At 40.1% G+C, this 12,270-nt stretch overlaps 2 protein-coding genes across 2 annotated transcripts; both read right to left on the bottom strand.

The window, feature by feature from the left end:
* Positions 1 to 56: 56 nt before the first annotated feature.
* On the bottom strand, positions 57 to 4,368 carry LOC130936505 (phospholipid hydroperoxide glutathione peroxidase, chloroplastic-like). Its single transcript, XM_057866583.1, has 6 exons — positions 4,030 to 4,368; positions 3,440 to 3,516; positions 2,996 to 3,057; positions 2,102 to 2,220; positions 1,859 to 2,026; positions 57 to 364 (listed from the first exon to the last, which is right to left on the bottom strand). Exons 1-6 carry the CDS (start codon positions 4,288 to 4,290, stop codon positions 335 to 337), a joined length of 717 nt encoding a protein of 238 aa, XP_057722566.1. The 5' UTR covers positions 4,291 to 4,368; the 3' UTR covers positions 57 to 334.
* A 4,074-nt stretch (positions 4,369 to 8,442) lies between these two features.
* LOC130934847 (uncharacterized) lies at positions 8,443 to 11,067 on the bottom strand. The gene has a single exon (XM_057864372.1). The coding sequence runs from the start codon at positions 11,065 to 11,067 to the stop codon at positions 8,443 to 8,445; it is 2,625 nt and encodes an 874-aa protein (XP_057720355.1).
* Between the last annotated feature and the right edge of the window lie 1,203 nt (positions 11,068 to 12,270).

Here is a 12,270-nt window from a genome sequence, read left to right as displayed (position 1 = left end):
GATTTTAAAAAATTTGTAACTTTTATTCCCATACTGATCTCATATTTTACCTCTTAATCAAGGGATAACAAGATCAGTAAAAGTTTTCATACCAAAGATTTCTTTCGAGTAAAAATAAAAGAAGCAAATCTATACCCATTTCTATTACCAGTTTATTTATTTTCATTTGCTAGTAACATGTAACTTGACTTCTCTATACTGGTAATCACATTAGTAAAGTCAACAAAACAATAATTTGATTGATAATAATAGAAATTATTCATCGTCTGTAACATGAGAGTATTGCTCGGCTCTTGCTCCTAGGTGTACTCATCCTGTGTCTCTTGATTCCAACTCATGCAGAAAGTAACCTCTGGATATCCTTCTGAAGAATGTTAAAAAAGAAAAGGTAAGCCTTTTTCTAAGAGCTTTTAGTATAATAATAGCACATGTTTGTGACATCCTTAAACATGATTGCACGAATATATGGAGAAAAGTTTCTTTGGACTGCAAATAAATCTCAAAATGCTGTGCCCATAAGAGAAGATATCCAAGGTGGAAGAACTTTGGGTCCAGTGAGTAACGGTGTCTATGCCTCACTTGGCATTCTAGTATTTCATCAAAAGTTGTCGCAACAATAATTTACATGTCGACATGTTGTCAACCAAAATACAAAAGCAAGAGTGGTAGACATCAAAATTATGAAAGGGATGAGAGCATTCTAATTCTTTGAACTTTAACACACAGAAAAGTGAAAATTGATCCCTAAACTTTCTTGCTATTGAGTTGCACATTCAAAAAACTTCCCAGGTCGATTTGCACATGACCTAATGTTCGGGGTATAATATAGTTGTTTTGACTAAAATTCACACTCAAAAGTTTAATGGTTCAACTTTACTTATAAATTGTAGGGCCTAAAGTGCACATAGCCTGTATTCTAAGGGGGTAAGTGCCATTTTCGCCTTTCCCTTGATGAAATCTAATCCAATTTACAAGAATCCATTCATTCACAATATTCCTGGGGCGAGGTTCTGCACATTCTTCCTCTCCTATCCTGATATCACACTGATATCTGTCTTAAGGTTTGAATAATACACACTATTAGTATTACTTGCCTAATTTAGTGTGGTTTCTATCAAAACAACCATCATGTATGATTAGCCAAGAACTCAAGATTCCTCATTTGAAGTACCAAGCCTTTTTAAGAACTGACAAAATTACGCATTGGTAAAAGAGGATATTGTCATCATTTGTGGATATGAGCTCATAGTAAGCTATGAACTTCACAGCTAACTATGGTCTCTAACATCTCTGCTATTGGTCATTAGCATCAATTAAGGAGCACTTTCTGCTGAACACTTTTTCAAAATAGAAACATTGTATGAATGGCTCTCAGTCTTCATTAAAAGACCATCGCTCTTAGTAAAATAACACATTTCCAAGGAATTGTTTATCTTTAACAAACCCAACATAGAAGAAAAAGTGAGCTAGAACCAAATTTCTCCACTGATATGACAAAACCAAACCCAACAGTAATAGATCATATCTCTAAATTAAAATTCGGTACTTCATGGGTAGAATGAAATAGATAATCTCCTCCAGTACTTTTATCCTAAGTTTGAAGATAGTATGTGGAGATTATTATAACACTAAAGTTACGGGAAATGCCACGCAGATGAAATTCAAACTTTAGGATCTGGTAGTGAAGTCTTCCGCATTAAAGTTTCAACCCTGAATTTTAGTGCTAGATATCCCAATTATTTTATGAACATCAAGAACCCTAAACCTTCGATCTTATGTACCTTATTAGTTAACAAATTCAACATCATTGTAACAACTACAAACTGAATCTCGAGGACCAGGGGAGTGCTTAACATACCTCAATTTGGAAAGGTGAGGTAGTTGGCGGATATCTTTCAACAACTTTACCATTTTTATCAACCAAGAACTTCTCGAAGTTCCACTTGACAAGATCACCTAGAAAGCCTCCAGCATTTGATTTCAGAAACTGGTAAACTGGAGCCGTAAATGGTCCATTCACATCAATCTGTTGTACAAAACTTTATTAGGTTGCTTATTCAAATTTAACCGTACTACTCAACGGAGAAAAACACTACCAAACCTTATCGAAAATGGGAAATTCTGCTTTAAATCGAGTGCAAGCAAACTGCTTAATTTCTTGGTTAGATCCAGGCTCCTGCATACCAAACTGATTGCAGGGGAATGCTAGAACCTCCAAACCTGGAAAGAAACTCCGTAAGTTGGTGTTGATGAGAAAATATATTGCTTTTCAAGTACAGTTTAGAGCTGTGTGCAAGAGAAACAATAAGACTTTGATGATGCATAAAGTTGGATTTTAACTTTTTAAGTCACTTTTCAATCTCCTATCTGGAAATTTCATATTCTTTTTAAAAAAAATTAAAGGAAACCACAAAAGTTCTTCAAATATGAAGAGATCAAAGATGCATCCAAGGCCAAATTTACCCATTTTCTACCCATACTAATCCAAGGCCAAATTTACCCATTTTCTACCCATACTAAGTTAGTAATTTTCAATCTCTTACGCCACCTATATTAATAAGTAGCTTAAGATGCACTTGGTATAGATAAGAAAGAATGTAATACATCCCACTTCACTTGGTCATACCTGGCATCAATGTAAGATAAATAATTTGTAAATCTTGTGTTTCTTTCTCTTTTGTGGTCTTAATCAATATCCGAAAATGGTTCTTAAAATATTCCACGGAGTCCTTATTATAGACACATATAGAGGACTACAGCACTTCTCTTCTAATTTATTTACAATGTTACAACTCCACCCCCCAAAACCGCCCCCCACCGTAAATAAAAAATTCCAAAAGGACAAAGCAGAATGATTTGCAAAGGAACTAGATTTTTTCAGAACAAAAAAATTGCTCTGTAGAAACATCAAGTTGAAGTGCAGGGAGCATGACCATTTGATTTGTCATGCTCACCAAGCAAATAACTATCCTCTATGGCTCTATGCATAACATACCTTTATTTTTATATTTCTCATATAAGCGTGCCAGTTCCGAGTAGTTCGATGATGTCAAACCACTGTCATTCAAAGTAATGTTATTCAGTTTAATCAGAACTGTCCAGAAATCATAATTTCAGCTATGGATTTGATATTCATGTTCACATTGAGTAAGATATGGCAAGGAAGAAGCATCCATCAAAAGAGGAAAAATTAGGCCATAGCACAATTAAGACTTGTAGACTAAGGTATCAGTTCGGTATATCCTACAAACAAATGTGCCTAACAATATGCCTAACACCCTAATAAGGAAAGTTAGTATCTTTAATATCTCTTTAATTTATTGATTATAGACCCCAAAAAAGTTCAATTTTCTTTGTTAAGCTCGTTTATAAGTAAGGTAAAGCATTTTTCACTAAGGTTAATAACTAGATATGTTTGATGACAGTCCATAGTCCATACCATCTTGATGCAACATTGACAATCAAGAGAACCTTGCCCTTAAACTTGCTAAGAGGAACATCCTTTTTATCAATATCCTGCACCATGACCATGAAAAACATCCTGTGAGAGAGAGAGAGAGAACACTAGTAGGATGAGCTAATAGCCTGACACTAGTAAGATAGAATGACAGATTGGTGCCGAACATACCTAAACTTTCATATACCGGAGAAAAAGCTAAAATACTTTTGTCCTAGAGGAAAATATCCAAATTTTTATCCATTGACAATTGGGGCACTGAAGAGAGAGTCAAAGATACAACTTTTTTATCTTGTTTTATCTTATCTCCGTCTAAGTGTTTCTATATTTTCTTTCTAAAAGCACTTACCAAACAAATTCTAAATGCATCTTAAGAAATTCTTCTAACAAATAACAATTCATGGCACCCTCCAAGTTAAGCCATCCATATTACTTCACGCACCAAATTCAAATTCCACAAGTACATAGCTAAAATATAAGATTAACCCCCAAAATCCTTTTCTTATTAACAAAATAGAAAAAAGCACCTTATAATAATCAAATGAAGAGTATGAAGAAATAGAACTTGATACCTTGACTGTAAAATCATAAATGGTTTTCTCAGTGGCTGCTCTTGCATTAACAGAAAAAGATCGAGGCTTTACTACAAACCCAGGAAGATTGGATGAGTTCAAAGAAAACCCATTTTGAAAAAACGCTGACTTGGAGGAACCAAAGGAGGAGGGTTTGATAAAGGGAATAGATGACGAAGAAAAAGAAGAATTTGAATTTGCTGTTCTAGCTTGAGTAGTAGTGAAGAAGGTGGCGGCAGAGAAAGCCATAGAAGAAGCCATTTTTGCAGAGAATTGTTGAAGTTGTTATAGGTGAGTGGGGGTTTTGATGCGAATGGAAGTGAATTTGTGAGTTGTCGTTGTTGGTGATGTGAGACTTGGGCCATTCTGAGTCACTATTATGTTATAGGTTACTTGTGGCTACACGTGAACAACACAAACCGTCTTCTATAATTTATTTTTTGGATTTGGATAATGATTAATGACTAAGGAGAGTAAATTAGTGTGCCTCTGACCATTGTGGCAATTTTTTATTTTCTTAATTTTACAATTTTTTTATATTTCTCTTCTTAATTTTACATGTAAGGATTAAATATTCATATGGAAGGAGGGGTTTAACCGTTTAAGTAAGAAAAAATATGCTTATTTAAAGTAAAATCATTTAAGAGGGAAAGTGTCGAATCAAAAGGCAACTGGAAAGTGGAAAGTGGAAAGTGGGAAGTGGAAACATGTAAGGATTAAATATTCATATGGAAGGAGGGGTTTAACCGTTTAAGTAAGAAAAAATATGCTTATTTAAAGTAAAATCATTTAAGAGGGAAAGTGTCGAATCAAAAGGCAACTGGAAAGTGGAAAGTGGAAAGTGGAAAGTGGAAAGTGGAAAGTCTTTGCATTAATGGATAATCAGGGAAGTGTCACAATGGGAATTTGTATACTATATACATATAGAACATAAATTATAATAATATTTTGGGTAAAAAACCCAAATGAGCCAAGGGAGCTCCATTTTACCGAAATCAGCCAAATGAAAGCTTGATACCTCAATCCACCAGAACTCATTTTTATATAATTCGAATCAATAGGATTCGAATTAGATTTCCACGTAATTCGAATTGAATCAATTCGAATTACTTTCAAGAACTGTTCCAAGGTAATTCGAATCAATAAGAATCGAATTATCATGCAAAAATCCTTAGTAATTCGAAACGACTAGGTTCGAATTATAATAGCGTAGTTCGAGATATATCAATTCGAATTAGCTTGAGAAGGATACATGAGAGGGGTTCGAATCATATTGATTCGAATTAGTAGGGTTGGTGAGCAATAGTAATTCGAATCTACTTGATTCGAATTACAAGGGTTTCGGCTATATAAGGAGTTCGAACCAAGTTCATTCGAATCACTTTGTCATTCTCATACCCCCACCAAATCCCAGAGAAAACGACCAACATTCGGGCCGAGTAAGACAGGAGAGGCATATTCAGGGGATGGGGGACGATCCGGGGAGGCTTTATCGTTTGGATGGAGTTGCTCATATCGCTCGGGTGATCAACGACAAGGTTAGTGGTTTTATGATGTTGCGCTGTTGATAGTGTTTTTTGTTAGTGGTTTATGGTAGTGATTGATGAAAGCAGTTTATGATAGTGGTATTTGATAATGGTTTTTTGTAATGGTTTATGTTACATTTAGTGGTTTAGGATAGTGGTCTAGGATAGTGGTTTAGGATAGTGGTGTAGGCAAGTGGTTTTTGTTAATGGTTTTTTATAGCGGTTTATGTTAGAGTTAGTGGTTTAAGGTAGTAGTTTAGGCCAGTGGTTTTTGTTATTGTTTTTTGTTAGCGGTTTTTGTTAATGGTTTTTGGATAGTGGTTTTAGTGACGGTTAGAGGTTTAAGGTTGTGGTTTATGATAGAGGTGTATGCTTGCGGTTTTTGTTAACGGTTTTACTTGTTAGTGATTGTTGTATTTGTTAATGGTTTTTGCACGTGGTTTATGTTAGCGGTTTGTGTTTACAATGTTGGTTGCATGTTTCATATATGTTGTGTTGCACGATTTATTTTTTGGTTCTATACGAAATAAATTGTATATGTTAGTGGTTTGTGGATCTGTCCTAATTATGCGGTTTATCTACTGGCCAGCCTCGTCGTTGCATATCCAGCGTTAGGCGGCAGCAGGGGATGTGTCTTGATGAGAGGTACGTTCTGTACTTGCAGATGGCCAGATTGTACCATCTTGCGAGACTGAACGACAGATGGTTCCGACTAGACGAGCCCCTAGTCAGCGCATTCGTCGAGAGGTGGCGGCCTGAGACGCACACCTTCCACATGCCGTTCGGAGAGTGCACCATCACGCTTCAGGACGTTGCATACCAGCTAGGGTTGCCAGTGGACGGACATTACGTCAGTGGTTGCCTGACGGACTTCCACCTGTACATTGAGAGTGGGAGGCCAGCTTGGCAGTGGTTCCATGAGTTGCTCGGTGTTTTACCTCCCGAGAACCAGGTTCAGAAATTCGCAGTCAACTGCACCTGGTTCCAGGAGACATTTGGAGAGTGTCCCGACGGGGCTGATGAGGAGACAGTTAGGCGCTTTGCCCGTGCCTATATCATGATGTTATTGGGCACGCAGCTGTTTGCCGACAAGTCCGGCAATTGTATACACATCAGATGGCTACCCTATGTTGCTCGGCTTGAGGAGATGGGTAGCTACAGTTGGGGGTCGGCGGCACTAGCATGGTTGTACCGGTGCATGTGCCGAGTCGCCAACAGACATGTCGTGAAGTTAGCTGGGCCTTTACAGTTACTGCAGTCTTGGATCTTCTGGAGGTTTCCTTCATTTAGGCCCACTGGGTATGATGAGATTAGCTGGCCCCTTGCCTCGAGGTACCGTTATTGTTTTCTGTTATGTATTCTTATTGTATTTATTTTCGATTATGGAAGCAATTTCATGCATTGTAGAGTGAGTGATGAATGCAGTAGAATGTTTAACCTCTTTTGCAGATGGTCTGGTTACAATCTTGGGATTAGCAACAAGGGACTTCGGGTACAGATGGCTCGCCTGAAGATCGACTTGTTACAGTCTCGGGATGTAAGTACGCTGAGCCCGTATCTATATGCAGTCGTTCTTTCAGTTTATATTGTCTAACAGAACTCACAATATGGTTTTATCTGGTTTTTTTTTCAGTTCGTTTGGATGCCCTATAGCGACGCAGAGGGGTGCAGGCCGAGTTCCAGATATGGCCCGAGTCGACAATGTTCCTGACAGACGTCGTACTGAGAGGAGAGCACGGGTCGGGACACGTCGTAGCCAGCGTGAGTGGAATTGGGTTGATCATGCTATGGATGACGTCGACGACGCAGTTAGGGGTGGCGGGAGACGACGTGGTCATGGAGGCAGGAGGAGGGAGGCTGCTACTAGAGAGGGTGCCCATCAGCCTGGGGGGGATGTAGCTGGAGGAGGTGATGCAGCGGGGGTTTATAGGCCCTATCAGGGGGGGCATGATGGTGAGGGGTATGGATCTGGCATGGGTGATCCCACGAGTCACCCTGACGCTGGGCTTGGGGGTGGACCACTTGGAGATTATTTCGTCGGTGTTCCCGGTGACGATCAGACCCTTCAGGAGAGTACTCTATGGGTGAGTCCGGGCTCCATGTTTCCAGACTTCCTTGCTAGTGATGACATTGTCGCCGAGTTCGGTGGACCGCATTTCCTTGAGGATATCCGGACCATCATGCAGGAGGATGAGGCTGCACGAGGACGGGTTCACACGACAGCGACACAGGCACCTCTAGATGTAGATCTGAACGAGCCTGCCACGGTTCCTCATCCGCATACTTTTGCCTTAGGTGGGACGCCAGCATCGGCCCAGACTCTTGGGTCACATTCAGTTGCCGGCCCGTCATCATCCAGGCCCGTGCATGTTCCTCCCATGACCCCGAGACACCCAGTTTCGGATGACAGCGACGACTCGATTGAGGATGAGGAGCCACTTATACGTAGGGGTTACAGGACACGGGTGCCACGCCGTTGTGGCACGGGATCGCACCTATTTAGATGATTTATGGATAGTGGTGTATGTACCTTCTTTGTTGGTTATCAGTGTTTTGTTATGTACTTTGTTGTTATTTACTTTGATGTTATGTTATGTACTTTGATGTTATGTTATGTTATGTATTTTGATGTTATTTACTCTGATGTTATGATATATACTTTGATGTCATGTTATGTATTATCAGTCATCCCATCAGATAGTGTTGTTTATTTTAGTTATTAAATTCCATAATTAGAAAGACATTCAACATACATATGTGGTACGAATAACAAGTTTCATGACTTATAGAATTCAACTTAGTTCCAAGGAGAACAATGGTTGCTAACTGAAGTGAAATACATGTGCTGATAAAGTAAGAAATAAAAACAGACAAACCAAATCTCCTATTAATTCCCAGCAGTCCCGCTGGGGCCTACGGCTTGTGGACAACTACGACGGGTGTGTCCTGGCTGCCTGCAGAGGCCACATCTCTTTGGGCGGTTCGGATCTGCATCATCCATGTTGGTGCGAGTTCGTGTGGACCTAGGACGACCTTCCCTTGCACGCCTCATATTCGGATCCGGCATAACGGTGGGCCCGGCATAAGGTAGCCAGAAACCCTCCGGAATGGGAGGTGTAAATCCCATCTGATAGACACCGAAAACGGAACTAAGCCGATAGACCTGGTGGACGTAAGGCTGCCATGTAAGACGTGAATAAGCATAGCTTGCCAGTGCGTGAGGACACGGGAAATGAAGTGCTTGGAAGTATCCACAATCACAAGTCTTAGACCCGAGTGAGACCCTGTATGTACCAAGTGAGAATGAACCTGTTGGAGTCGTCTCAGCCACGGTGTACTCCGAGTTATCCCTGTCGTAAACAGTCACCGTGAAGCACCTGGCTGTCTTCAGGTTGGCCTCGATACACTTTACTAGGTATTGACTGAATTGTTGTCCAGTACCCATCTGAGCCTTGGCCTCCCTATCCTTACGGACAAATAGCTCACCAAGCCTTCCGTATGTGGCCTTCACCAGCGAGCAAACAGGGAGGCTTCTTGCCCCCTTCAGGATTGAGTTGACACACTCCGAAATATTGGTCGTCATGTGCCCGAATCTCCGACCCCCATCACAATACTGTGTCCACAACGAATACTCAATTCGGTTCGCCCAGTCACACATTGCCGGATTCTCAGAGCGCAGAATGTCAAACCAGTAGTCGAACTCCACTTCGGTCTTCGCATATGCGGCGTTAACAAGAAGCCTCCGGGCATCTTTTCCCTTAAACTTCAGGACAAAATTCGCTGCAACGTGTCGAATGCAGAACGTTCGGTATGCAGCCGGGGGTAGCCATCCCCCATTCGGAGCCTCAAGGGCTGCCTTGATGCCGTTATGCCTATCTGAAATAACTAACAGACCCGGCTGAGGTGTCACATGCTCACGGAGGTGGGAAAGAAAGAAAGACCATGACTCTACATTCTCACCCTCAACTAGTGCAAATGCCACGGGGAGTATGTTGGAGTTTCCGTCCTGTGCAATCGCGACTAGCAACGTTCCACCATACTTCCCATATAGATGGGTGCCGTCAATACTCACCAACGGCTTGCAATGACGGAATGCCTCGATACAAAGGGGGAAAGTCCAGAACAGACTATGAAAATAAGCCTGAGACTCGTCAAGCTGTCCCCCAACTCGAACAGGGCAAGTCCTGAGGACGGCTACTGTGCCAGGCATCGTCAGCTGAACTCCTAAAACCCACCTAGGGAGCTCGTTGTACGACTCGTCCCAGTCCCCATATATGACGGCAATGGCCTTCTGCTTCGCCATCCATACCCTCCTGTACGTTGGCCTGAACCCAAAGTGTGCGGCCGTGGCATTTTGAAGCACCTTGATGTTGACAGCGGCATCAGCCCTAACCATCGGCATAATGAATGTGGCTATCACATGGTAGTCCAGACTCCTATGGTCGCTGGAGATGGAAGTGGCGAGACAGGTATGCGGTCCGTTGTACCGCTTCACTTCCCAGATACCCTTTCGCTGTCGGAGACTCAACCGAATCAGCCATGTGCACCCATTCCCAAATTCAGAACACTTTCTCACATACCTGCGGTAGTCTGACTCAATGACCTTGTACTGGACCCCTCGGCGGATGCTGTACGTCTTCACACTCAACAGCGCCTCATCTTTATCCTGAAATTGTTGGCCAACCAGGAACTCGGTCATACCGGCAGACCCCTCGGTATCTCTAGCACCAAATCCAGAGGCCTGCACAGCATTTTCGTCCTGCCGCATGGCATCCAGGTCCAACGCGGAAAAATGGGGTGGATACTGCTGTGTGCCAGAACTAGATCCACCTGTAGCCCTTCTCGGACCAGTAGTTCCAAGATCATCGCCGCTTTCATCAGCGATCATATCCAGCTCGACGTCATCGTCATCTGGATCATCAAACAAACCATCACCAACACCAGCCAGTGTAGGACAATGCACTTCGGTGGGAAGATGTTCTCCATATCGAACCTCGTCTCCAACATTGCCGCTCAGATCCACGGCAAACGAAGGGGAGGCAACAGGCTGCATCGGTGGCTCATACACAGGAACAGAGGATGAAGCAACCGCAGGTCTCGAGCTCGAGCCGGCAACTGCGGCTATAGTATTGGCGTTCCGGTTCGAACCACCCGAGCTAGATACCACATTAACCAACTTTGCCAACAACTCTGGTGTCCTTACCTCGGGAAACTGCCTACGACAAAGAAACATAACCTGCAAGTCCTCATCACTCCCGATCGTGGAACAATCAAACTTCACGGTATCATGGAGCACCGCTGTTGGAATGCGATAGAAAAACTTCTTAACCCTTTTAACTCCTTCGAGACCAAGCTTCTCCAGCACAGAGCTAACAAGAGCATCGTAGGTGGTTGTTGGCCTCATGATAATACATAGGGGATCCTTATCAGTGAACTTCACGCCGGACCGAGTTTTTCTCTTAATCGACCCTCTGTGATGTACCAGCACTAGGAAACTCTCATCACTAGCCATCTCCCCTCTTTGTTGAGAGCAACATGAGTTCACAGCATATATATACAGCTCCGATTCATTGTAATTCGAATCAACTAAATTCGCACTATATATATATAATTCGAATCAATTGGATTCGAATTACAATTACTACATAATTCGAATCAATATGTTTCGAATTATGTAGTATTACAAGCTAACCTAGTAATTCGAAACAACTTGTTTCGAATTACTTGAATTTGTTGCATGCATGTAATTCGAATTAATTGAATTCGAATGACTTGAGAGTATAATTCGAATCGACTTGATTCGAATTATATAAAAATTTGGTTCTGGTTGAATGGTGTCTAGGATTTCATTTTGGCTGATTTGCGTAAAGGTTTCACTCCCATGGCTTAAATACGTTTTTTGCCCTAATATTTTATTAATACTAAATACAAACTAATATTTTTAAGTATTTTTTATTTTTTTAATGATAGTATTTAAAATAATTTTTTTAATAAATAATAATATATTATTTTTAAATTTATTTTAAAAATATTAGTTAAAAATAAAATTGAATATACCAACTCGTATTTAAATGTGTTCAAACTAAAAAAATATTTTTTTATATTTTTAAAACATATTTTGACATAAATACATACGTAAAAAAATATTATGTCTAAAATGTATCATGATACATAGATATAATAACTTAGTAAAGTTTGTTTTTATTTTTTTATATGTTGGTTGTAATATTATCTCCTTTTGTAGGTAATGTTTATTTTGAGGTATTGGAACTGAGACAAAAAAATTAAAATTTATTATCATATTTATTGGTCTAGAGACTCGTAACAAAATTTTAGTTCCTATTTTTAAAAAATTCAATAAGAACACAAGAGACTGAAATTTTTAGAAACAAAAACTAAAACTTTAATAATATTTTATATTTAAATATTTCTATTTTAATTAATTAATTTTAATTTTATTCTTTATACAAATTAAATTAGAGTTTTATTTTTATTTCAAACTCTTTTTTTTTTATTTTACACCAAATACAATACTAAAATTTATTTTAATCATTATCTTTCCATTTCAATCCCTCTACTTATATCTCTCTTTCAAACGTAACCTTAGTGGTAGTGTTGAATCTTGGTGGTTGTTGGTATTTTGTTTTACTTGTTGCCGAGACAAGTGTACTGGCGAACCTTGCGAGTTTTCAATTATAAGAAAAATGGGAAGTCA

The sequence above is a fragment of the Arachis stenosperma genome, chromosome 6 (assembly GCF_014773155.1).
Source record: "Arachis stenosperma cultivar V10309 chromosome 6, arast.V10309.gnm1.PFL2, whole genome shotgun sequence".
In the NCBI taxonomy this organism is placed as follows: Eukaryota; Viridiplantae; Streptophyta; class Magnoliopsida; order Fabales; family Fabaceae; genus Arachis; species Arachis stenosperma.
Note: the sequence above shows the minus strand (reverse complement) of the source record. Positions and strands in the feature narration are given on the sequence as shown.

Bases quoted from the DNA above. Each gene is read 5' to 3' on its own strand.
- LOC130936505 (XM_057866583.1), bottom strand. From the start codon at position 4,290: ATGGCTTCTTCTATGGCTTTCTCTGCCGCCACCTTCTTCACTACTACT. The intron at 3,517-4,029 runs GTATCAAGTTCT...GTCATGGTGCAG, and splicing joins TTTATGATTTTACAGTCAAG to GATATTGATAAAAAGGATGT. The intron at 365-1,858 runs GTATGTTAAGCA...AACATTCTTCAG, and splicing joins CCTCACCTTTCCAAATTGAG to AAGGATATCCAGAGGTTACT.
- LOC130934847 (XM_057864372.1), bottom strand. From the start codon at position 11,067: ATGGCTAGTGATGAGAGTTTCCTAGTGCTGGTACATCACAGAGGGTCG.